The 24,865-nt window shown below is 42.7% G+C and overlaps 1 protein-coding gene across 1 annotated transcript in view; it reads left to right on the top strand.

Moving 5' to 3' along the window:
• The window catches only part of LOC311220852 (E3 ubiquitin-protein ligase RNF38-like), a gene marked incomplete at both ends in the record, with an annotated part of 188,749 nt that extends 165,382 nt beyond the window's left edge, over positions 1–23,367 (top strand). The window contains 7 exons of the mRNA XM_084304495.1: positions 3,514–3,684; positions 9,000–9,161; positions 12,942–13,048; positions 14,756–14,840; positions 16,490–16,611; positions 21,730–21,829; positions 23,305–23,367. Of these exons, the coding sequence (XP_084160621.1) occupies positions 3,514–3,684; positions 9,000–9,161; positions 12,942–13,048; positions 14,756–14,840; positions 16,490–16,611; positions 21,730–21,829; positions 23,305–23,367 (810 nt within the window). The remainder of the gene's footprint in view (positions 1–3,513; positions 3,685–8,999; positions 9,162–12,941; positions 13,049–14,755; positions 14,841–16,489; positions 16,612–21,729; positions 21,830–23,304) is intronic.
• Positions 23,368–24,865: the final 1,498 nt, after the last annotated feature.

Here is a 24,865-nt window from a genome sequence, read left to right on the forward strand (position 1 = left end):
TCTCTCTTTTCCTGCATGTGCATGTGCATCTCTGTCTTTTTGTCTCCCTCCATATCTGTGTGCACAGGCATGTCCCCAGCCCCCACTTGCATGTATGTGCATGCCTGTCTCCCTGTACACGTACACATGCATCTCTTTCTCTCTTTCTCCATGTCTGCATGTCTGTTCATATCTCTGTCTCTTCCTCTGAACCTGTGCACACACCTGTATCTCTGCATCTCTGCACATGCCTCTCTTCCCCACCTCCCCCCTTTGCACCTGTGTGCCTGCCTCAATGCCTCTCTTCTTCTGCATTCAAGTGCCCGCACGTCTCTGTATCCCTTTATCGGTGTCTGTGTGCATGTCTCTGTGCACACACTCCTGTCTCAGACTCTGTGCTTGTGAGCATGTAGGTTTCCTTCTTTCTCTGTTACTCTCTGTGCCTGTGCACCCATGTGTCTGTCTCTCTCTCAATGCCTCACCTCTGCCTCTCTTGATGTGCCAATGCTCCTCCGTCTGTCTTCCTCTGCATGCATGCACATCTCTGCCCCAATCTGTCTCTATTTGTGCATACCTGTTTCTGTCCCTCTCTCTGTCACTGTGTGCCTGCTTGTGCCTCTTCTCTTTGTGTCTGTGCACACCTCTCTCTTCCTCTGCATCTTTGCACACACACCTCTCCCTGCCCATCCTCATCTGCATCTGTGCATGCACTGCTTTCTCTTCCTGTGTGTGCTGGTCTCTCTTGCTGTCTCTCTCTGTCTGTGCCTGTGCACCTCTCTTTTGCTGAAGCTGTGCATGCGCTTTTGTTTTTTCCCCACACTCTGCATCTGTATGCATACACCTCTCTCTTTACCTCCCTTTGTACTTACCTCTGTGTGTGTCTGCGCACTTCAGTCTCTTCCTCTGCGTCCATGTGTGCGTGTATCTGTGTTTATCTCTGTCTCTCTCAGCATCTGCGGACATGCGTCTCACTTCCTCTGTAAACACAAGCATGCATGGGTACTGCCTGTTTTCCTCTCTGTGCACACAACTCCCCATGGCTCTCTTGTCCATGCTCGTCATTCTATGTCTCTCCACGCCGCCCTGCTGCTCTTTCTGTCATGCACGCCGTTTCTCGCTCTCTCTTGCCAGCCCCCTTCTGCTCCCTCTCTTGCGCACACCGCCTCTGTATCACCCTTCTTTGACTGCACTGAATGAGAGAGTCTCTCATTCTTGCTCTTTTTCAGCTCCTCCCACACCCTTTCCTCAACCCTCTCTGTCTTTTCCTCGCAAGAGCTCACCCCCCTTCTCCCTTTCTCATCCATACTTGCCCTCTCTCTCTTTGTCTCTTGCTCTCCCTCCTCCACTCCTGCTCTTCCCCCCCTCACCCCTTACTTATCTCCCTCTTGCTTTCCCCCTTTCTTTGCTCCTCCCTCTCCCTCTCCCTCTCCCTCCTAGTGATCTTGGTTTTTCTTTTTCATGTTTTCTTCCTCTCATTCTCTTTTTCTCATGTTTTCTATTGCTCCCTCTGTCTCCCTTTGTGACATGGACTGGAAAAATCAGCCTGTAAAATGAAAACTTTTCAATAAACTTCTGAAAAGATTTTCTATAATTATAATGGTTGCTTATTTTTTGTACTAGATATCAATGTACATTCTAGTTTTACATAAAAATAATGATTTTTTTTTTCAGAATATAACATAAAATGGAGACTTGTTTGACAGGTCCTCTCATTGTAATATTGGTTGGGGAATAGATTCTGTTTCTTTGGTATTGAATAACCATGGATTAAGGCAATAGATTTGAAAGCCTGAAGGACCTTTAACATATACTCTAACTTCATGTATAACATGCATTATAGAATGTCACTCGATAATCTTTATGCAATACCCTTAGCTTATAGTTGAAGCTATAATGATTTTTATTTAGTCTTGGTTTTTATATAAACTGATGAACTGTCTTTTAATATTTCCAAAAGTACCTCCTATGTGTTTTTATAGAATGCTATGTTCCATTGTACCTGCATATTTATTATTTATTTCAGAGGATCATTTGAGGTAAATTAGTATTTATATCATCTGGGTGTAAATATCAATTTGGGGTCATCACCACAGTAAATGAGGTTGGAAGTGGGGCAGTGAAGTTTAATGTTTGAAAACTGTATCTAATAAACATCTTTGTTTACATAAGAGAACTGATGCTTATTTTTTAAAAGCCCATTTTGAGTTGTACTTTTAATGGTCAGAAACATAAAAGGAATGCCTGATTAAAAAGCAGTTGAAAGAATGCAAATTTGGGGTCTCATTTCTGTATGTGTAGACCTGGAAGTGAAACTGAGTACTTCCATGAAGCCCCTACCACCACCTTGACTCTGACTTGCGGAAAACGGACTCCACAATCAGTAAGACTGTAAAGTAGGTATGCTTATTCAGCACTGGGCAGCACGGGGGGTAGTCCCGCCAAAGTCGTGCAACTTGCCTTGGTTCTATGCAGTAAGGAGTTACATATGCATGAAGTTTCACAATATGCTTATACATATTCATAACCTGTCCCCGCTTCATATTAAAATTAGTTCCAAGGAGTCATTTCCATAAACTCCTCTCATCTGTGCTTGCACAGTGTATTCTGGTGGTGGTCATCGGGGGTCGTAGGGATAAAGGTTGATGACTCTTCCTCGTCACTGCTAGTTGACCTCTTGTCTTTGCGCAGACTCAGTTGCTCCTTGGCTCTTGTCCATCTGCAGGACCAGTTTCTGCCAGCTTCTTAAGATAGGCTCACACTCTTATTAGGAGACTGACCTTGGTAAGGGGCCCAAGGCTTCTTGCTTTAGTTAATTTGCACAATGCACCATAGTTAGCAAAGACACTAAGTAGCATCCTGCTGTCAGCGCTCTATCGCTACTTGATGATTCTCCGAACTCCCTCTCTCAACTCCTGAGTTAAAACTTGAGTGATCCACAATATCTTTTGGATATGTAACTTCAGAAAGGAGAGAGGGTCTGCTTTTATTGGAAACTCCAGCTCTGGGTGGTGCCTTCATGAGTAGGAGGAAAGAATAGTCCTCTCAAAGCACGGAATCGAACAGAATTTTTAAGGCTAGTTATAATTTCAGGCAATAGAGATGTTTTAGGGCACAATCTGACATCTAAGTGTCCTTCAGTTCCAACTAGTGCTTAAAATAGTTCATGCTTGTTTTCTTGGTATGTGTCTATAAAAGTAATATATGGAAAGAATAGAAGCTACTATAGTAAGTAAACCTACTTCCCCCTTGGGAGTCTACACCTGATAATGCAGAGTGAACACCCCCAACTCCTATTGACTTCATCTGAAGTAAAAGGCTTTTTGTATCTTAAAAGCGTAGCTGGTAGCAACACACTTTTAGACCCTGTCCTCTACTAGAGTCACTGTTCATTGAGTTTTTGAATGAATTATTGTTTGGGTTGTGTTTGAAAGCCAGGGGTAAGTGCTCTGTTTTCTTTTAATAATCTCCTTAATAAACAAAGAATGTTCTATAGGAATTTTCACAGTAGATGTAAAAACATTAATTTTCTTTCAGATGCTTCAGGCATGCTCAGTCCAACATCTACCAGTACCGTATGCAGCATTCCCACCTCTGATTTCTAATGATCCATTCCTTTTGCATCCTTCTCACCTCTCTCCGCATCACCCATCTCATCTGACACCTCCAGGGCAATTTGTTCCCTTCCAAGCACAGCAGCCACTTTTGGTAAGTAATGCTTCTTATATCCTCTCCTAAAAGAATTAGGTCTTGATCAGCAAATGATGCTCTTTTCCTTCTAATCAATAGCATTCTGGTTGAGAGAGCAAATGGATCTGACTTAAAATAATAGGGTTTTGTAGTAGTGCTACTTGAGCAAGTGTTGTGGTTTAACCTGGCCGGCAGCTAAACACCACACAGCCATTCGCTCACCCTCCCCCCTCCCTCTCTGGGATGGGGGAGAGAAACGGGAAAGTGAAGCCTGTGAGTTGAGATAAAGACAGTTTATTCAGATAGGATAATAATAATAATAATAATAATAATAATAATAATAATAATAATAGTACTTCTACTACTAATGTGTATGAAACAAGGGATGCACAATGCAATTGCTAACCACCTACTGACTGATGCCCAGCCGATCCCCGAGCAGCCGATCCCCCCATCCTGGCTAGCCACCCCTATATATTGTTTAGCATGACATCAGATGGAATGGAATACCCCTTTGGCCTCTTTGGGTCAGCTGTCCTAGGTCTGTCCCCTCCCAGCTCCTGCTGCACCCCTGGTCTGCCCACTGGCAGGACAGAGTGAGGAGCTGAGAAGTCCTTGGCTTAGTGTAAGCACTGCTCTTCAACAATTAAAACATCAGCATGTTATCAGCAGTCTTCTCATCCTAATCCAAAACATAGCACCCTACCAGCTACTAGGAGGAAAATTAACTCTATCCTAACTGAAACCAGGACAGCAAGACTTGTTTTGAAATTCATTTTGATTCTCTTAAGATTTCCTCAGCTGTTGTCCACTCAGTTTCCCCGGAGGCCTGTACTCCTGTCTGACGTAAGTTTGCTTCATGTACTGCTCCTGAAAGTGGTGTTCTTCCAGGAAGTTAAAGAAAAATATAGAGAACACTGAAATGTAGTACAGCAGTAGTGTCAGAGAAAAAACTTTGTAGGGAGCCCAGAAACACAAGGCACTATTCCTATTGCATGCTTTTATCACGTTATTCACAGTCGATCTAAAGTGACCACTATAACACCAACCAACCCAACCCAAGCCACTGCCACCGCCACCACCCCCGCCCTGAACACCAGTGAGAAAAGTATTACTTAAACCTTCTATGGTCTATCTGGAACCTCTTTTTTTCTCCGCTACTTATGGAAGTTATTGACTCTTTTCACTTAACGAAACTTGGCTGAACAGCTAAAGTCTCCATAATAGAGCATATGCAAACATACGAGTAGATGCTATTTTGGACATGAGGGAAAAAATTACATTTTGTAATTTCTGCTTACTGATCTTCTGCCAGAGGTTACCTACACCCTTCTGCCTGTTTCTTCGGAGCTCTAGCAATATTTCATTCATATATAATTACAAAATAACTTCCGTATTAACAAATACTCCTCAGACTGATCAGTAACAAATGCTGTATGTCAAATTTCATGTACTGGCACTATTGTAATAATTTCATTATAGTCATTGGGGGAACGGTTCTGCATAGTCTCTGGCAATCAGGATAAGTCTTTCCCCAGAAAATGTCAGAGCTTCTTTCTTAACTTATATTGCTAATTTAACTTAAGAAGCAGACTTCCTTTTTTAACTTTTAGCTTGATTTTTTGCTGTCAAATCTTACTAGAAGAATTATTCCCTTAAAAATGCTGACTGTAGTTTGTTCAGCAGAATGGGGAAACAATTTTCCTTTTCCTTTGCTTCCACAGATTACTTTTATATCTGAATGTTTTAAAGCATGTGGAATTTAGTACCAGGAAAAGGTAAATAAGTGAAATAGCAGAGTTTAGTTTTCTGTGAAAAATGATCGCCTCTCACCGAAGCAATCAGTTCCGGGTGGGTACATTCTGCAGCAAAGCGGGGAATCACGATGTACAGGGGCCTTTCCTGAACCGAGGAAGCCCCAAAGGAGCAGAGAGACCCAACAGGGGCCGGCAGCTCATGCGAGAACGTCTGACGAGGCGTGGGCAGGCAGCAGTAACGACGCCCCCTCCCCCCCCCCCCCCCCCCGCACTCCTGTATAAGCAGCCTCTAGGGAGCGTGGCAAACAGGGCATGGCACAGCAGTTAGCACAGCAAATAGTACGGGAGGGCGTACAGGGGGGCTCCCCTTCGAGGTGTCAGTACACCTTGACCCCCGTATCCGGATCTGTACAGGCCAAGGGCACAGCTAAGAAAGGCAGCAAACAGATGCAGCAATCTGCACAGAAGGGTGCAAGAGGGCACCTTTGTTTCCAATCCTAGTAGCATCTGCAACTTCAGAGATGGTCATGACACTGCAGAGCATATTCCCTGGTACTTGCCGGAGTCACTGCATCAGCTGTGGCAGAAGTGTTGACCCAGACAGACCCTCTGATGGCAGATGCATCTCTTCAGGTCTGCAGGGAGTGCCCCCCCCGGGAGGCCTGGACTGACAGTCAGCTCTCCTGTAGAAGGTATGCTGTTGTCCACAAGCTGTGTCATCAGGTAAGGGAGTTACAAGAGGAAGTCAGCAGGTTGCGAAGTGTCTAAGAAGATGAGCAGGAGATAGGCAGAGTGTTCATGGAGACCATACAGCAGGGGAGTTGTCAGAGGACTCCGTTCCACATGAAGTAGTACATCATAATACTATAGAAGAGGGCTGGAAGCTGATCACTTTTCATAGGAGGAGAAAGGTCGTTACTCCTTCTGAAGCCTTGCCACTAAGGAACAGGTTCAGTGCCTTCTAGGCTGAGGATGAGCTGGACAAGACTTCAGGGGAGGCAACTGGGCCTAGCAGGAACACCTGGAAGAAGCAGCAGATGATTGTTGTGGGTGACTCTCTGCTGAAAGGTACGGAGGCACCCATCTGCTGCCCTGACCTCGTGTCTAGAGAGGTTTGTTGCCTGCCAGGGGCTCGGATAAGAGACGTCATGGAAAGGCTACCAAAGCTTGTCCATGAGTCAAACTATTATCCTCTGCTGCTTTTCTGTGTGGGTGCTAACAGCACCAAGGGTACATTAGAAACCATCAAGAAGTACTTTAGAGCTCTGGGCATGGTGGTCAAGGGCCTGGGAGCCCAGGTCATTTTTTTCTTCAATACTTCCAACGAGGGGGAAGGATGGGAGGAGGAGACGGATATTCCAAGTTAACGACTGGCTGCACCACTAGTGTTGGGAACAAGGATTTGGCTTCTACGACCATAGAACCCTGCTGAAGATCAAGAACTGATGGGGAGAGAAGGGATCCACCTCACTAGGAGGGGCACATGTGTCTTTGCAAACAGGTTGGGCAACCTGGTAAGGAGGGCTTTAAACTAGGACAGATGAGGGAAGGGGAGAATTACAGATATAGGGTAGGTAGCAATAAGTGGCTGAAGTCAGGATGCCTCCAGTGGGTGCATGCAGCTGGGGAAGTGAGTGCAGGACATGCCTATGAAGGATCCTCGCATACCCCTCCTGGGAAACCTATAGGCTCGATCACCTCCCTGAAATGCTTGTATAGCAGTGTACGTAGCATGGGAAATAAACAGAATGAACTGGAGATCTGTGTGAGGTTGCAAGGCTATGATCTCATCGCAATTACAGAAACATGGTGGGATAACTCACATGATTGGAATGCTGTCATGGAGGGCTCTGTGCTTTTTTGGAAATACAGGACAGGAAGGTGAGGTGGTGGAGTTGTACTTTATGTGAGAAAGCAACTGGAATGCATCGAGCTCTGCCTAGGGATGGATGAAGAGCAAGTTGAGAGCTTATGGGTAAGGATTAAAGGGCAGGCTATCATGGCTGATACTGTTGTGGGAGCTTGCTACAGGCTGCCTGATCAGGAAGAGGAGGTAGATGATGTTCTACAAACAGTTGGAAATAGCCTCACAATCACAGGCCTTGGTTCTCATGGGGGATTTCAACCACCCTGATGTCTGCTGGAAAGACCATACAGCTAGGCACAAACAGTCCAGGGGGTTCCTGCAGAGCACTGATGATAACTTTTTGATGCAGGTAGTCAAGGAGACAACGAGGAGAGGTGTGCTGCTGCTGGACCTTGTACTTACAAACAGAGAAGGGCTGGTTGGAGATTTGAAGGTTGGGAGCAGCCAGTTGGCTGCAGTGACCGTGAGATGGTGGAGTTCAGGATCTTGCAAGGAGGAAGCAGGGCAAGAAGTAGGATTGCAGCCCTGGACTTCAGAAGTAGGATTGCAGCCCTGGACTTCAGGAAAGCAAACTTTGGCCTCTTCAGGGACCTACTTGGAGGAATCCCATGGGTCACGGCCCTAGAAGGAAAGGAGGTCCAAGAGAGCTGCTCAGTATTCAAGCATCACTTTCTCCAAGCTCAAGATCTATGTATTCCTATGAGTAAGAAGGCAAGCAAAGGGGGCAGGAGACCTGCTTGGATGAGCAAGGAGCTCCTGGAAGGACTCAAATGGAAGAAGGAAGTATATGGAATGTGGAAAAGGGGACAGGCTACTTGGAAAGAATATAGGGACGTTGTCAAAGGATGTAGGGATGTGATAAGGAAGGCCAAGGCCCATCTGGAATTAAATCTGGCAAGGAATGTAAAGGACAAGAAGGGTTTTTTCAAATATAGCAATAGCAGAAGGAAGACTAAGGAATGTGAGCCCACTGCTTAATGAGGTGGGTGCTCTGTTGACAAAGGATACAGAGAAGGCAGAATTACTGAATGCCTTCTTTGCCTCAGTCTTCAGTGCTTAGACCAGCCCTCAGGAATCTCTGACACTAGCAACAAGGGAGGAACAGCAAAAAGGGGTTTGGTGTGTGTATGTGTCAGCACACAACAGTCACTTTCTGATGCACCTTTTTCACATCTTTCCTCTGCTCCAGTGTGGGTTTTTCCATGGGCTGCAGTCCTACCAGGAAAATCTGCCCTGGCATGGATTCTCCACAGGCAGCAGTTCCTTCAGGAAATATCGATCTGTTCCAATATGGGTCTTCCATGGGCTGTAGGGAATATTTGCCCTGGTTTCATGGAGCACCTCCTCCCCCTCCTTGTCTAACCTTGGTGTTACCTCTGCTGATTTTCACTCTTTTTTGTTCCCTCCTACTCTCCATCCAGATTTTGTTTCCCTTTTCTTAAATTGGTTTTCACAGAAGCTTCACTGATTGGCTCAGTTTTGGTGAACTGACAAGCCAGATAGAACTGGCTGTGTCTGGCACAGGGCAGCTCCTGACCTCTTCCCACAGAGACTATCCCTGCAGCCACTACCACCACTAGCAAAATCTTGCCACATATACCCAATAAAACTCCACTAAAATTTCCACAACTCCTCATAACATATAATTAGATTGTGTTTTTTTTGGTATTAAAAAAAAATCAATAGAACAAACCTTGTGTTTCTTTTAGCCACTTCAAAGGATAGACAATGAAGTAGAACTGTTTGGAGACCATCTTCCTATAGGAAGCTTTCCCTACCCTCCATCAACTCATCCACCAACACTGACTTCCTCAGCTCCTTTCCAATTCTTATCCCATGATCCTTTACACCAAGAAGTTTCATTTGGAGTTGTAAGTATTGCTTTTTTGTACTACATTTTCAGGCATGCTGATTTCAGGTTACTGATCTTTGCTCTAAGCTATAGCCATTTTATTAAGAAATGGTATTTTTGTAATTAAGTACTGGCTGCAGCTGTGGAAAGTCAGGGTGGTCGATTTTTAAGTTAGACTTACTTTACATATCCTGAAGCATCAAACTTGGAAGAATGAAAACATGCTAACAAAATCTAAAAGAAAACAAAATGTAGTACTGGAGTACTACAATGATGAACTGTCCACTGAAGGAGAAGATCAGGTTCAAGACCATCTAAGGAATGTGAAGGTGCATAACTACATGGGACCTGATGTGATGTTGTGGTGGTTTTACCCAGCTGGGCAGCTGAGCTCCACCAGAACCTCTTTCTCACTCCCCTTCCTCAAAGGGAAAGGGAGAGAAAATATAATGAGAAGAGCTCAAGGGTTGAGATAAAGACAGGGAGATCACTTAAAAATTATCTTCACAGGCTAAACAAACTCAACATAGGGAGATTAAAGAAATTTATTACCTATTACTAACAAGCTAGAGAAGTGAGAAACAAAGGAAAGAAACTAAAATCACCTCCCCCCATCCACCCTCTTCCGCCTCCTCCCCCCGAGTGGCACAAGGGAACGGGAAATGAGGGTTGTGTTCAGTCCGTAACACTTCGTCTCCACGGCTCCTTCATGGTCACTATCTTCCCCTGCTCCCATGTGGGATCCCTCCCATGGGATGCAGTCCTTCCCAAACTGATCCTGAGTGGGCTGCCCACAGGCAGCAGCTTTTCAAGACTGTTTCAAATATGGGTCCATACCACGGGGTCCATCTGTCAGAAGCACACTGCTCCAACATGGGTCCCCTGCGGGCAGCAGCTCCTTCCAGGACACCTGCTCCTGCGTGGTCTCCTTTCCACAGGCTACAGGTCCAGCCTGGAGTCTGATCCAGCAGGGGTTATCTACAGGCTGGAGTCTCCTTCAGGGTAGATCCACTTACTCCACTGTGGGCTCCTCCACAGGCTGCAGTGTGGAAATCTGCTCCACTGTGGTACACCATGGGCTGCAGGGGGACAACCTACTCCACCATAGTCCTCTCTAAAGGCCACAAGAGAACTTCTGCTTCAGCACCTGGAGCACCTCCTCCCCCTCCTTCTTCACTGACCTTGGTGTCTGCTGGGCTGTTTCTTACTCCTCTCTCTCTCCCAGCTGTTGTGGAGCAGCAGTTTTTTCCCCTTTCTTAAGGATGCTCTCACAGAGGTGCAAACAACATTTATTGGCTCGGCTCTATCAAGCGATGTGTCCCTTTTAGATCTGGCTGGAAGTGTCTCTTCTCTAACATGGGACAGCTGCAAGATTTTTCTCACAGAGGCCACCCCTGCAGCCCTCCTGCTACCTTGCTACATAAACACAATAGAGCAATCTCAAGCACAAATACAGACTGGGCAAAGAATAGGTTGAGAGCAGTCCTGAGGAGGACCTGGGAGTACTGGTGGATGAAAAGCTCAACATGAGCTGGCAATGTGCGCTTGCAGCCCAGAAAGCTAACCATGTCCTGGGCTGCATCAAAAGAAGTGTGGCCAGCAGGTCTAGGGAGGTGATTCTCCCTCTCTAGTCTGCCCTCATGAGACCCCATCTGGAGTACTGTGTTCAGCTCTGGGGCCCCCAGCACAAGAAGGACATAGGTGTATTAGAATGAGTCCAGAGGAGGACCATGAAGATGATCAAGCGGTTGGAGCACCTCTCCTATGAGGAGAGGCTGAGGGAATTGGGATTGTTCAGCCTGGAGAAGAGAAGGCTCCAGGGAGACCTTATAGCAGCCTTCCAGGGGGCCTACAGGAAAGCTGTGAAGGGACTCTGTCAGGAAGTGTAGTGATAGGACAAGGGGGAATGGCTTTAATTAAAAAAGTGTTGGATTAGACATTAGGAAGAAATTCTTTACTCTGAGGGTGGTGAGGCACTGGAACAGGTTTCCCAGAGAAGCTGTGGATGCCCCCTTCCTGGAAGTGTTCGAGGCCACGTTGGATGGGGCTTTGAGCAACCTGGTCTAGTGGGAGGTGTCCCTGCCAATGGCAGGGGGGTTAGAACTAGATGATCTTTAAGGTCCCTTCAACCCAAACCATTCTATGACTCTATGAATCTTTGATCAATCCTTTTTCGTAAAAGTAAATGCATCAAGGCCTCTGAATATCATTGTAGTAGTGCATGAATTTTGGTTCTAAAATTAAGCTATCTTTTTTTTTCACTATTAAATATGTATTAAAAATACAATTTATATCTGTGTTACAATTCTTCACATGCCTCCATTTTAGCAGGCTGAGATCTTATGTAAGTAAATTGAAGAGCTTTGCATGAAAATCAAAACATAGGAAAGTGGTGTCTTTTTCTCTTATGGAAAGAATGTGTTGAAACTTGAATGTCTATTTAGACGCTATTTAGATACACAACTTGTATTCTTTAAAATACTGAAAGGCTACAACCCCTTCTCCTGAGAGTAACTGAGCACAGCTCTGAATATGATTTATTTATTTATTCATTTCATACCTTTCTCTTTACTTAACATGAAGGTTTTACTGTGGAGCATTCCGGCAGCACCCCCGTTGTGGTTTAACAATGATGGGTAGCTGAGAAACACCTTGCTGCTCTCTTACTCCCCCTCCTCAGAAAGATAGGGGGAAAAATATGATAAAAAGTTCTCAGGAGTTGAGATAAGGACAGGGAGATCACTCACCAATTATCATCACAGGGAAAACAGACTCAACATAGGGGAGATTAATGTAATTTATTGCCAATTAACAAGAAACTGGAGCAGTGAGAATTAAAAGCAAACTAAAAATACTTTCCCCACCATCCACCCTCTTCTACCTCCTCCCCCTGAGCAATACAGGGAAATGGGGGTTATGGTTATTCCATAACACTTTTTGTTTCTGCCACACCTTCATCCTCACTCTCTTCCCCAGCTCCAGAGTGGGGCACCATGGACTGCAGGGAGACAGCCTGCTCCATCATGGTCTTCTCCACGGGCTGCATGGGAACTTCTGCTTCCTCCCCCTTCTTCTTCAGTGATCTTGGTGTCTGCAGAATTATTTCTCTCAACATTTTCTCACTCTTCTCTCCCAGCTGCTGCTGTGCAGCAGTTTTTTTCCCTTTCTTAAATATGCTATCATGGAGGCGAAAACAGCATTGGCCAGTGGTGGGGCCCTTTTGGATCTGTCTGGAACTGGCTCTTCTGGACTGTTCTCACAGAGGCCACCCCTACAGCTACTAAGACCTTGCTAGATAAACCCAGTCGTTGCTAGGTAAACTCAATACCGCCCCCAATGGATATTTGGCTTATACCAAAAAAAAACCCCAATCTGTATATACATGTATGTTGTTTAAAAAAACTCATTTCTACACAAGTCTGTACATAGCATCAGGTCGAAAGTCTTGGGCTCCTGATTTGCAACATGGTCACCAATTCAAGTCCTGTCTGTCCAAACCAGGCTACATATAAGCTAAGCCTTATAAAATGCTTATTAGTTAGCTTGCAAGATTTTCTGATGAGCATTGTTATGTTGTTTGTTTTTTTTTTTCATGCAGGATAGCGTAATTGTATATTACTGATGAGATTTTCTGGTCAAAACAATTTTTCAGAGAGGCTGATGTGTTTTGGCTTGGATTTGTCTAGATTTTTTTTTTTGATTATGCCTTATTTAAAAAAGTATTTCAACATTCACATTTAATTTAATTTAATTATTAAATAAGACAATAAAATATTGAAGTTTTTCTCCCTTTTTACAGCCTTACACACCTTTTATGCCTCGAAGACTCACAGGACGCAGTAGATACCAATCACAGCAAACAATACCACCACATCCATACCATTCCAGCCTATTACCATATGTGCTGTAAGTCCAAAGTACATTATACTTGTAGACTACTAAATAACTCCGTAAGCTAGCTGATCCCCTCAATGTGTTTCTTTTCTTTTTCTTTTTTTTTTTTTTTTTAATGTTTGGGCTCTTTCACAGAGTAGAGACTGTTTAGCCAAACCCAAGGAGGAAGAAAACCTGTAGTTATATTTGAATTTTTCAGTCTATTTGAACAGCATACACACCTGAACAAGTTAAAAACAAGTACAAGTGAAGAGTTTAAAGACAGTATAGTCTTGGGTTCTAATATGTTTCTTCTTTCTGTTGAAATCTCCTTAAAGATGTTCAATGTAGAATGGTTACACTTGATTCTTGGCTGATCGCTATGGGTTATACCCATAGTTACATACTAAAGCCTACTTATGTAGGATAAAGATCTAACAGTGCTTACAAAGAAAAACAAAATAAAAACAAATAAACAAACAAATAAAAAACACCAAGCAAATAAATTTACTCTTAAATAATTGCTAAAACTTAATGAGGGGAACCTTCTGGGTGCGGGTGCTTTGTTTTGTTTTGTTTTTTTCTTCTGAGTGACTAATCTGTTACAGCTTTTGAACTTCTGCAACTGATTAATGATTTCTGGAAAAGAAGGGGTGGGAGAAGTAACATTAAGGGATTGTCAGTAACCTTTTAAAGTAGATCCTATCTCCTATAGTTTAGATGTGTGACATAGGATTTATTGTTCTTTGTAGGTTTGGTTTTTGAAATGAATACAACATGCTTGGAAAATGAGGATTTATTCTAAAGGTGGCATTGACAGGGAGATAATCCAACTTTGTCATTTGTTGTTTTGCAACAACATCTATAGTGTCTGAATCCACAGTTTGACTTGCATCAAAATAGCACCAGGATTTATGATTCAGTGAAGTTGTTAAACTTTGCATTGTGCATTCTGACAAAGCCTGCTCTGATGTTATAGATACCTGCCTGTCTATTCAAGCACAGTGTATCACAATCATTCATGATTAATTAGATGACATTTATAGTGCTGTGGATATTTTATTTCTATGGATGCTCATTAAACTTTGACCCATATTACTGTATTGGGATGAAGATGCTTTTTTTAACAAAACAAAACAAAACAAACAAACAGAAAAAATGCTCTCTTTTGCCTTTATATCTGAAGAGGTTATTCTCTGACCAAATCCATGTTATTTGGGAATTGTATACTTGGTTCTACTGTCAATGTGGAAGTTGGAAAGTTGTCAATGTGGAAGAAGGCCCAGCAGTATAATGTAATTATCTTCATTATGTGTATTAGAGTGCTTGAATTCTTTTGTATCAGGGAGCTAGGTGAAATTGGGTTATCTTTCTTATATTCTATCTATTTAAATGAGTAAAATATAAAACAAGAAACTCTGTTCAGTATTAATATTAACTCTGTGATGCAGGCTATCAAGAGAATAGTTTCTGTAATAACACTGAGCCTTATTGGAAGTATGAGTTGTCATTGCAATAAACATGCAATTTAAAATATAATACAAGTATCAAAAAGTGGAATAATTAGCTTTCTTTTTACTCCTTTACTTTGAATTTTAATTCTTAATCACAAGTTTAACATTGTTACTGATCCTTAGAATTTGTTGATTTAAGAAGGTTCAGTAACATAATTCTACCTCTGCCATATGTGTGCATGCTTTCATTCAGCAAGTTGAGTCTTACTGTTTGTTCTTCTGGCAGATCAGTGCTTCCAGTGCCACCTGCAGTTGGACCAGCTTTCAGTTTTGAGTTGGATGTGGAAGATGGAGAAGTGGAAAACTATGAGGTTGGTGTGTGAAGTAAAAATTCACGAGAAACAGAGATTAACTCAGTACATGAAGTTAAGTGGCCTTTTGCTTTTCAAAGACTAACCCAGGATTAAATAAATGTAATATTTATGGAGACAGAATCTAGAAACATAGAATCATACATATCCTGAGTTGGAAGGGACCCACAAGAATCATTGAATCCAACTCCTGGCTCCACACAGGACTACCTAAAAATTAAACTGTATGTCTGAGAGCATAATCCAAACACTTCTTGTACTCCATCAGTCTTGCTGCTGTGACAACTTCCCTGGGGAGCCTGTTCCAGTGCCCAAAACATTCTTTTCATACTAGTTTCTAACACTAGATGTTAGAAATACTGTGACTTTGTATCTATTGACTTTTCACAGAATCTATTATTTCAGATTAGCAAAGGTAGAACTCCTCAATTTTCCATTCTAGATGCAACTCTTCTTTTTGCATTTTACTTGATTTTTAAATATCGAGCATAAATATCCTATTCTTTTGAATATATTATAACAGTGCTTTTTATGTGCCTTGCTAACTTTACAGATTAGTGTTAACATTATAGGATGAATTCAGCTAAATGTGATGTTGACAAGAATCTCTTAATACACATTTTCTTTTGACAATAAGGAGAGTACAGCATATTTTGAAATAAAATATCAGTGGTGTCAGAAAATTGAGGGCTGTTCCCAACTCTTTTTCTTGCTGCTTCTCAGGCTGCCAACATATTCTGTTCAGAAGGCCTCAGCTGCCACCTACCCCTCCTCATATATCTCTTTTGCCTTGCTTCTTCTCAAAGTTGTGTATTTATGCAGTTGCATAGCATTTACAATATAATGACAAGCTCTCCTATAATGATTCTTGTGCTAGTAAAAAGAAGCATTATCTGGTAGCTGAGATGTTGGGTTCCAGGTTTTGGGCTATTTGAGTTCTGTCTGTGATCTGTACTCTTTGCATCTTTCATCAAATATCTTAACTTATGTGTTTCAGTTCTCTATCAAATTGATAGTGATGCTTTTCTGGAGCCCCTCATGAGGGAGCAGAAATTATTTACATGAGGAGCACTTAGGTACAGTTTTCTACCTGTACAAATTAGTACAACATTTAATCAGGAAGTGTCTCCTTTTCCATTTGATGTCATGCCCTTGTTTCCAAAGGTTCAACATAAATTCTTCATGTCTCAGTTCAACTAGCCCAAGAAGTGTAATGGGAGTCAAAAGTTGTCCCTTTTAACTCTTGGCTTCACACATAGATCTAGGCTCATTTCGTATTCCTAGAAAGCAAGTTTGGTGACTTTTTTTTCTGGTTACTCACACTACTGGAGTTGGGGTGGTGGTGGGGTTCCCTTACAAAGCAAAACACGTATCAAGCTGTGAATGCAGATGCTGTTGTATAACGGATGTTTGAAAATCCCAAAGATACTATCGTATGCAGTTCAGAATGATTTATCAATGATCAAAACTTAAAAGACATATTTCCATAGTGCGTGCAGTTGCAGAGAGAGAAGACTAAATATCTCCTGATGGAGAGTTGGATTGTGCTACCTGGTGGGATAGTGACAAGGCAGAAAAAATCAATCCTGGTAGAGCTGGAGCTTGTTTGAGCGATGAATGTTAAAAAGCCCAATTTCCTTGGGTTTTAGGCACTGCTGAATTTGGCAGAACGTCTAGGAGAAGCCAAACCTCAAGGACTGACAAAGGCAGACATAGAACAGCTTCCATCTTACAGGTTCAATCCAAACAACCACCAATCGGAACAGACGTTGTAAGTACACCTATCTCAAATTTACATACTTTACATGACTGTGTTTCCATTCCTTTAGGCTGCAGCATCAACTGGATAAATACTGTAACACAAGCACTCCAAAAGCACACAAATAAAAATGATAAATTATCTTAAACCATTTTCCAAATCAGATATTGTTTTTCTTGGCTTTAAAATTCTGTACCGTCTCACTTAAATTAGATGTTCACTTTTAGTTAATCGGTATTTTTTAAAAGTCTTCCAAATTTTTATTTTCTATACTAGGTATTAAAAGGGCATCATCAACTTGGAATTCAACCTATATTGAAATATTTTCCAAGTGCTAACATTTCAAGTTCTTCTGGAAGAGCTTTTGAGAGTATTTGAGGTTAACAGCTATATTCTTTTATTTTTAGGATTAATTCTGTTTAAAAGATCTACATAAAGAGAAATGAGCTATAGGTATGAGGCATTGAAAGTGATATAGAGAGCTGTCAAATGTTTGAAATTAAACAAGATAACAGATCTGTTAAAGTTATCTGTTAAGTTATCTGTAAAACAGTAAAGTAATCTGTTAAGTTATCTGTTAAACAAGTTAACAGATAACTTATGTTGATAATGTACCTGGGGAAGAAATGTATTAATAAAACATGTACAACTGAATATAGATGCAATTTAAGGGAAACATTTTTCATACTAAAAATGGGAAGGAGATTTTTGGGATGTTCAGCCTGAAGAAGAGAAGGCTCTAGGGTGACCTTATTGTATCTTTTCAATACTTAAAGGGGCTTATAAAAAGATGTAGAACAACTTTTTGCTCAGTCAGACAATGAAAGGACAAGGGGGGATGGTTTTCAACTAAAAGACGGGAGATTCAGATTAGATTTTAGGAATAAATTCTTCACTCAGAGGGTGGTGAGGCACAGACTGCCCAGAGAAGTTGTGTATGCCCAATCCCTGAAGGTGTTCAAGACCAGGTTGGATGAGGCCTTGGGCCAACCTGATGTAGTGGGTGGCATACCTGCCCATTGCAGGGGGAGGTTGGAACTGGATTATCTTTAAAGTCCTTTCTAACTCAAGCCTTTCTATGATTCTATGATTTGACCAATCTCATAGCCTATGATGCCATCATAGTCTATGATGGCATCACTAGTTGCGTAGACAGGGGGAGAGCAGTGGATGTCATCTACCTTGACTTTACAGAATCACAGAATCACAGAATTTCTAGGTTGGAAGAGACCTCAAGATCATCGAGTCCAACCTCTGACCTAACACTAACAGTCCCACTAAACCATATCCCTAAGCTCTACATCTAAACGTCTTTTAAAGACCTCCAGGGATGGTGACTCCACCACTTCCCTGGGCAGCCTGTTCCAATGTCTAACAACCCTTTCAGTAAAGAAGTTCTTCCTAAGATCCCAACCTAAAACTCCCCTGGCACAACTTAAGCCCATTCCCCCTCGTCCTGTCACCAGGCACGTGGGAGAACAGACCAACCCCCACCTCGCTACAGCCTCCTTTGAGGTACCTGTAGAGAGTGATAAGGTCACCCCTGAGCCTCCTTTTCTCCAGGCTGAACAAGCCCAGCTCCCTCAGCCACTCCTCGTAGGACTTGTTCTCCAGGCCCCTCACCAGCTTCGTCGCCCTTCTCTGGACCCGCTCTAGCACCTCGATGTCCTTCTTGTAGCGAGGGGCCCAAAACTGAACACAGTACTCGAGGTGCGGCCTCACCAGAGCCGAGTACAGGGGGACGATCACCTCCCTAGCCCTGCTGGTCACACTGTTTCTTATGCAAGCCAGGATGCTGTTGGCCTTCTTGGACACCTGAGCACACTGCTGGCTCATATTCAGCCGACTATCCACCATCACTCCCAGGTCCTTCTCTGCCTGGCAGCTCTCCAACCACTCATCTCCCAGCCTGTAGCTCTGCTTGGGGTTATTGCACCCCAGGTGCAGGACCCGGAACCTGGCCTTGTTAAACTTCATGCAGTTGACCTCAGCCCATCGGTGCAGCCTATCCAGATCCTCCTGCAGAGCCTTCCTACCCTCAAGCAAATCGACACACGCACCTAGCTTGTCTACTAGTCCATCCCTCAGGAGCAAACTGCTCCAGCCTGGAACCCCCATGGGCAGCAGCTCCTGCCAAGTCACCTGCTCCTGCATGGTCTCCTCTTCACGGGCTACAGATACAGATCGGAATCTGCTCCTGCAGGGGTCTTCCACAGGCCTCAGCCTCCGTCAGTGCAGGTCCACCTGCTCCACTGTGGTCTCCTCCACGGGATGCAGTATGGAACCCTGCTCCACCGTGGTACCCCATGGGCTGCAGGGGGACATCCTGCTTCACCATGGTCCTCACCACAGGCCGCAGGGGACTTCTGCTCCGGCGCCTGGAGCACCTCTCCCCCTCCTTCTGCACTGACCTTGGTGCCTGCAAGGCTGTTCCTCACTCCTCTCACTATCCCATCTGCTGTGTGTCACAGTGTTGTTTTTTTCCCTGTCTTAAATATGTTCTCACAGAGGCACAAACAACACCACTTACTGGCTCAGCTCTGGTCAGCAGTGGGGCCCTTACCTAACATGGGGCAGCTTCTAGATTCTTCTCACAGAAGCCACCCCTATGGCCCCCTGCTACCAAAACCTTGCCACATAAACCCCACTACACCTGGTCAGGCCTCACCAGGAGTATTGTGTCCAATTCTGGGCTCCCCAGTACAAAAAAGACAGGGATCTCCTGGAAAGTGTCCAGCGGAGGGCCACAAAGATGGTACAGGGCCTGGAGCATCTGCCCTATGAAGAAAGGCTGAGAGACCTGGGTCTGTGCAGCCTGGAGAAAAGAAGACTGAGAGGGGATCTTATCAATGTTTACAAATACCTTAAGTGTGGGAGACAGAGGGATTTGGCCAATCTCTTTTCAGTGGTTTGTGGGGACAGGACAAGGGGCAGTGGCCAAAAAATGGATCACAGGATGTTCCGCACCAACATGTGAAAGACCTTCTTCACAGTGAGGGTGACGGAGCACTGGAACAGGCTGCCCAGGGAGGTTGTGGAGTCTCCTTCTCTGGAGATATTTAAGGCCCGTCTGGACGCCTACCTGGGCAGACTGCTCTAGGGAACCTGCTCTGGCAGGGGGGTTGGACCCAATGATCTCTTGAGGTCCCTTCCAACCCCTACAGTTCTGTGATTCTGTGATTCCATGATTCTGTGATTTATTCAATTATGACTTTGAAAAATACTCAGATCTGGTTTTCTGTTGTTTTGTAATTTTATTATTTTAATATAGCTAAAATTAAACTCAAAACTGAAACAGCTGTTTATATTCTATTCTATTCTATTCTATTATATTATATTAACTCCAATATTTGAATTATGGTAATACAATATATTTACTACAAGGGCCAGTGAACTCTTGTGGGTATGAGTTTGAGCCCATGACTGCTTTGGGATTTGAACCCATGGTGAACAAAACAAAAAGTAATTCTCATTTTACACTGGTATACAAGAGCTATACCCACAAAAGTTTGATTGCTGTAGATACTCCAGTGGTTAAAGAAAGAAAAAAGAAAAAACACTTTTGCAGACGCACCTTATAAGTTATAGAATCATAGAGTCATAGAACGGTTTGGGTTGAAGGGACCTTAAAGATCATCTAGTTCTAACCCCCCTGCCATTGGCAGGGACACCTCCCACTAGACCAGGTTGCTCAAAGCCCCATCCAACATGGCCTCGAACACTTCCAGGAAGGGGGCATCCACAGCTTCTCTGGGAAACCTGTTCCAGTGCCTCACCACCCTCAGAGTAAAGAATTTCTTCCTAATGTCTAATCCAACACTTTTTTAATTAAAGCCATTCCCCCTTGTCCTATCACTACACTTCCTGACAGAGTCCCTTCACAGCTTTCCTGTAGGCCCCCTGGAAGGCTGCTATAAGGTCTCCCTGGAGCCTTCTCTTCTCCAGGCTGAACAATCCCAATTCCCTCAGCCTCTCCTCATAGGAGAGGTGCTCCAACCGCTTGATCATCTTCATGGTCCTCCTCTGGACTCATTCTAATACACCTATGTCCTTCTTGTGCTGGGGGCCCCAGAGCTGAACACAGTACTCCAGATGGGGTCTCATGAGGGCAGACTAGAGAGGGAGAATCACCTCCCTAGACCTGCTGGCCACACTTCTTTTGATGCAGCCCAGGACATGGTTAGCTTTCTGGGCTGCAAGCGCACATTGCCAGCTCATGTTGAGCTTTTCATCCACCAGTACTCCCAGGTCCTCCTCAGGGCTGCTCTCAACCTATTCTTTGCCCAGTCTGTATTTGTGCTTAGGATTCCCCGGGCCTGATACAGGATCTCACACTTGGCCTTATAGAAGTTCATGAAATTTGCATGGGCCCACCTCTTAATCCTGTCAAGGTCCCTCTGCATGCCATGTCTTCCCTCCAGCGTGTCAGCTGCATGACACAGCTTGGTGTCATCAGCAAACTCGCTGCAGGTGCACTCTTCATGCATGTACTCACTGTCCATGTCACCAACAAGGATGTTAAACAGTGCTAGTCCCAATTCTGACCCCTGAGGAACACATCTCGTTACTGATATCCACTCGGACCTTGAACAATTGACCGCAACTCTTTGAGTGCGACCATCCAGACAATTCTTTATCCACCAAGTGGCCCATTTATCAAATCCATGTCTCTCCAATTTAGAAACAAGGGTATCGGGGGGATAGTGTCAAATGCTTTGCACAAATCCAGGTAGATGATGTCTGTTGCTCTTCCCCTACTCACCAATGCTGTAACCCCATCATAGAAGGCCATCAGAGTTGTCAGGCACGATCTGCCCTTAGTGACGCCATATTGGCTGTCACCATTCACCTCCTTACTTTCCATGTGCCTTAGCATAGTTTCCAGGAAGATCTGCTCCATAATCTTGCCAGGCACAGAGGTGAGACTGACTGGCCTGTAGTTTCCCAGGTCTTCCTATTTTTCCCTTTTTAAAATGGGGGTTGTTTCCCCTCTTCCAGTCAGTGGAAACTTCACCGGACTACCACAACTTCTCAAATATGATCAATAGTGGCTTAACAAAGTTGCCTATAGAATTTAAATTATTGTTATGAAATTGGAAAGTTTAAAGATATTTGCTTTATTTTTTTTAGGTGCGTAGTGTGTATGTGTGACTTTGAGTCGAGGCAGCTACTTAGAGTCTTACCCTGTAACCACGAGTTTCATGCCAAGTGTGTTGATAAATGGCTTAAGGTAAATGAAATAAAATCTGTGTTGGATGCAATTTATAATGTCCTAGTTTGTAGTTTCTGTTTTTCTTTAATTTTATGCTGCATTTCACCTCTTGTTTCTCATTTTTAATATTTAGGCTCCAAAGTAACAAAAAAAATGCAGAAGTTGGATTTATCTTCTTTTTGCTACACTATAGAAATATTATTTTTTGTGATTAACAAAGATACATATTTCTAATAATATTTGGAATAGGGTCATTTTTAAAGGAATTTGAGAATGATCTTCACTGATAGAAAGCACTCCTATCAGAATCCGTCCCATCACTATGAATTTCAGTTCTTGGGGCAAGTAAAAAAATAACTGTTTTAATATGTATCATGAATGATTGAGAGTACTTAGAGTAGGAAATATCATGCGCATTTCAGAAAAAAGTAAATACTAACTATAATCTAGGGTGCACATCTTAGTTTTGATGGCTTTATAGCCAAGAAGCTTGGCTTTATAGCCAAGAAGGTTTTGATAAAATTTTAATGACACTGTAAATCCTTTTCTTCTAAATGCATTTCAGTTCAGCTATAAAATTTCTTTTTAATATTTCTTATGATAATTTCATTTTGTTGTGCAGCTCTGTGTTCTTATGTTGCAGAAAGTTAGTTTGCCTGAAGTTAAGAGAGCATACACATTGCAGCATATGATGCATTATTATTATGTGTACCTTAATCATCTTTGCACCATTTATGTTAAGATGCAAAGGGGAATTAATTTCATGAAATAAATAAGAGCAATTAGTCAAACAGGGGTTCAGAAATTATGTGCAGCCTCCATCCTGGATATTTTCAGGACCTAAGTGGAGAAAGCCCTAAGTAACCTGGTCTGACCTTACAGCTGACCTTGCTTTGAGCAGGAGGTTCTTTCCAACCTGAGTTATTTCATGAATTGGTGCATTATGAACAAGTTTTTCACGGAAGGTCTAAACTTAAACCTTTTACACAAGGCGAGCTTTGAAGCTGTTTAGTCAGGCTATGTGTTATGTTGTGTGTGTTAATAAAAACCCTCCTCTTCCCCCTCCCCTCAGCTCAGCTTTCTAGCTTTGGCCAAGCCTGCATGGTAGACTTCTGCTCTTCTACTTGGATAATGGGGTAGTGAGAGCCTAAAAAGCTGTAATTCATGACAAATAGAGCTAGTAAGACTAGTGTACCCTAATATAGGACACCTTTTTCTACCTTTGTCTTGTTTCTCTGGTGGCGGTGGGTTTCTCTGCCCACTGTATATTTCTTTTCAATAGCATAACTTTGAGTTTATAAACCTATCAGGTCATTTTCACATATTCTAAAGTAACGCAAAAAGGGCACACATAGGGTTTATTTTTTTTATTGTCCCCTTTGGGTACTCTCGATCACTGAGAGTGGCAATTTCATTTTGTTTCTGTGTTTCAGACGCAGTTACCTTAACAAGTGTATTTGTCCGTACATTAAACTTTATTTCTGGTTTTACAGGCAAATCGTACCTGCCCAATTTGTAGAGCTGATGCTTCAGAAGTGCATTGTGATTCAGAATGACTAATCTAAGAGTACAAATCTACTTTGGGTGTTCCTAGTCATGTGCATGTATGAACTGTCCATTGAACTTACCCACGTAGCTTCCAGAATTCCCTTTACAAAAAGAGTCAATGGACCTTCCTTTGCACTGTGCAACTTAATCGATTATAAAGCTTATAGTTAGTCTTCACAATTGTGGGATTGCTATACTAACCATTTGATTGGAACTCCAGACTTTTTTTTTAGCTTAATTTTGTTTGTGCACTAACTTTTCCATTTTTTTTGTGTGTGATCATTCTGAGTGATGCTGCAAGAGTACAGTCGACGTGATCTTTTAGCATATGCTTTTATAAAAAGTGCTAGCTCCAAACAACATAGTAATCTACTTTCAGATACTGTGAATGGGCACAAATGGTGTGTGTCTGTGTGTTTGTTTGAGAGGATGTGTGGAGTGTGCTTCTGACTGGGTGTGCTTCTGTTTGAAAACATATATACCAACATGTACCAAGAGTGTATGTATGTACTGTTATTTATGCTGCAATGTATACTCTTATGTTATTTAAACAGTATTAGTACTGTACACTGGTTTCTTTCCTCGTGTTTGGAGTTGCACACTGAATGCAGAGGGTGCTGCAATTATAGACATTTAATATTTCATCCCCAATGTACTTAATGACTTTTAACTTGCTATTGAGAAGTTATGCTTCCCCTTTATTGGAGGGTTTTAAGTGTACCTCTAAAGAGAGTTTGTATACAATTAAAATAACTTGTAAGCGGTTATGATTTTATTCCTGTGAACAAAATGAACAAAATAAAATTGTTAAAGTTTTCTCAGAGAAATATAACTTTATATTTTTGTGCATCAAAAGAGTTGGTGGTCCTTTACTGCTAAAATACAGTTGTCTTAAAGTGCTGCTTCTTAGCCTTCTGTATTTTCTGATAGGCTTGGCATGAAAAAATTTCCCATATTTCCTTTTCTGTCAAGTCTCCAGAGTGTTCCACTGTAGGAGAAGAGCAAATTGGTACACCATCCAGAACAAATAATACTGTGAAATGGGAGGTAACCTTCTTTGACTGCTTTACAAATAATGTTTTCAGTTGTGTAGTTTAATATGTTGACTTTTTAACACCTCAGGCTGTTAGGAACTTAGATGCTTCAGTGAAATAAATGGGTCTAAACATAGGTAATCAAGGGATGCAATTTTTGCCATCAAAATGTTTACTCCTAAATTTAGCAATGATACCTTGGTTATAATAGCACAAGTGACACAACTACCAATGTTGCTGTAACTTGCTGCTGGTCTGAGCTTTGTTTTTTGTCATTTCTGATACTTTTCTATGCTGCTATGTTTGAATATCAGTTATATTTTCAAACAATGTTATTTTTTCTATGCTGCTTGCCCTTCTTTGAAGGTATTGCGTTAAGGGAGTGTAGCCGATTAACTGTTACGGGTCTGGTCTGATTCAGGATACTGAACTATCACGGTCACAGATTCATCAATAACGTATTAACCGATAT

The sequence above is a fragment of the Netta rufina genome (genome assembly GCF_964035555.1).
Source record: "Netta rufina genome assembly, chromosome: W".
Lineage (NCBI taxonomy): Eukaryota > Metazoa > Chordata > Aves > Anseriformes > Anatidae > Netta > Netta rufina.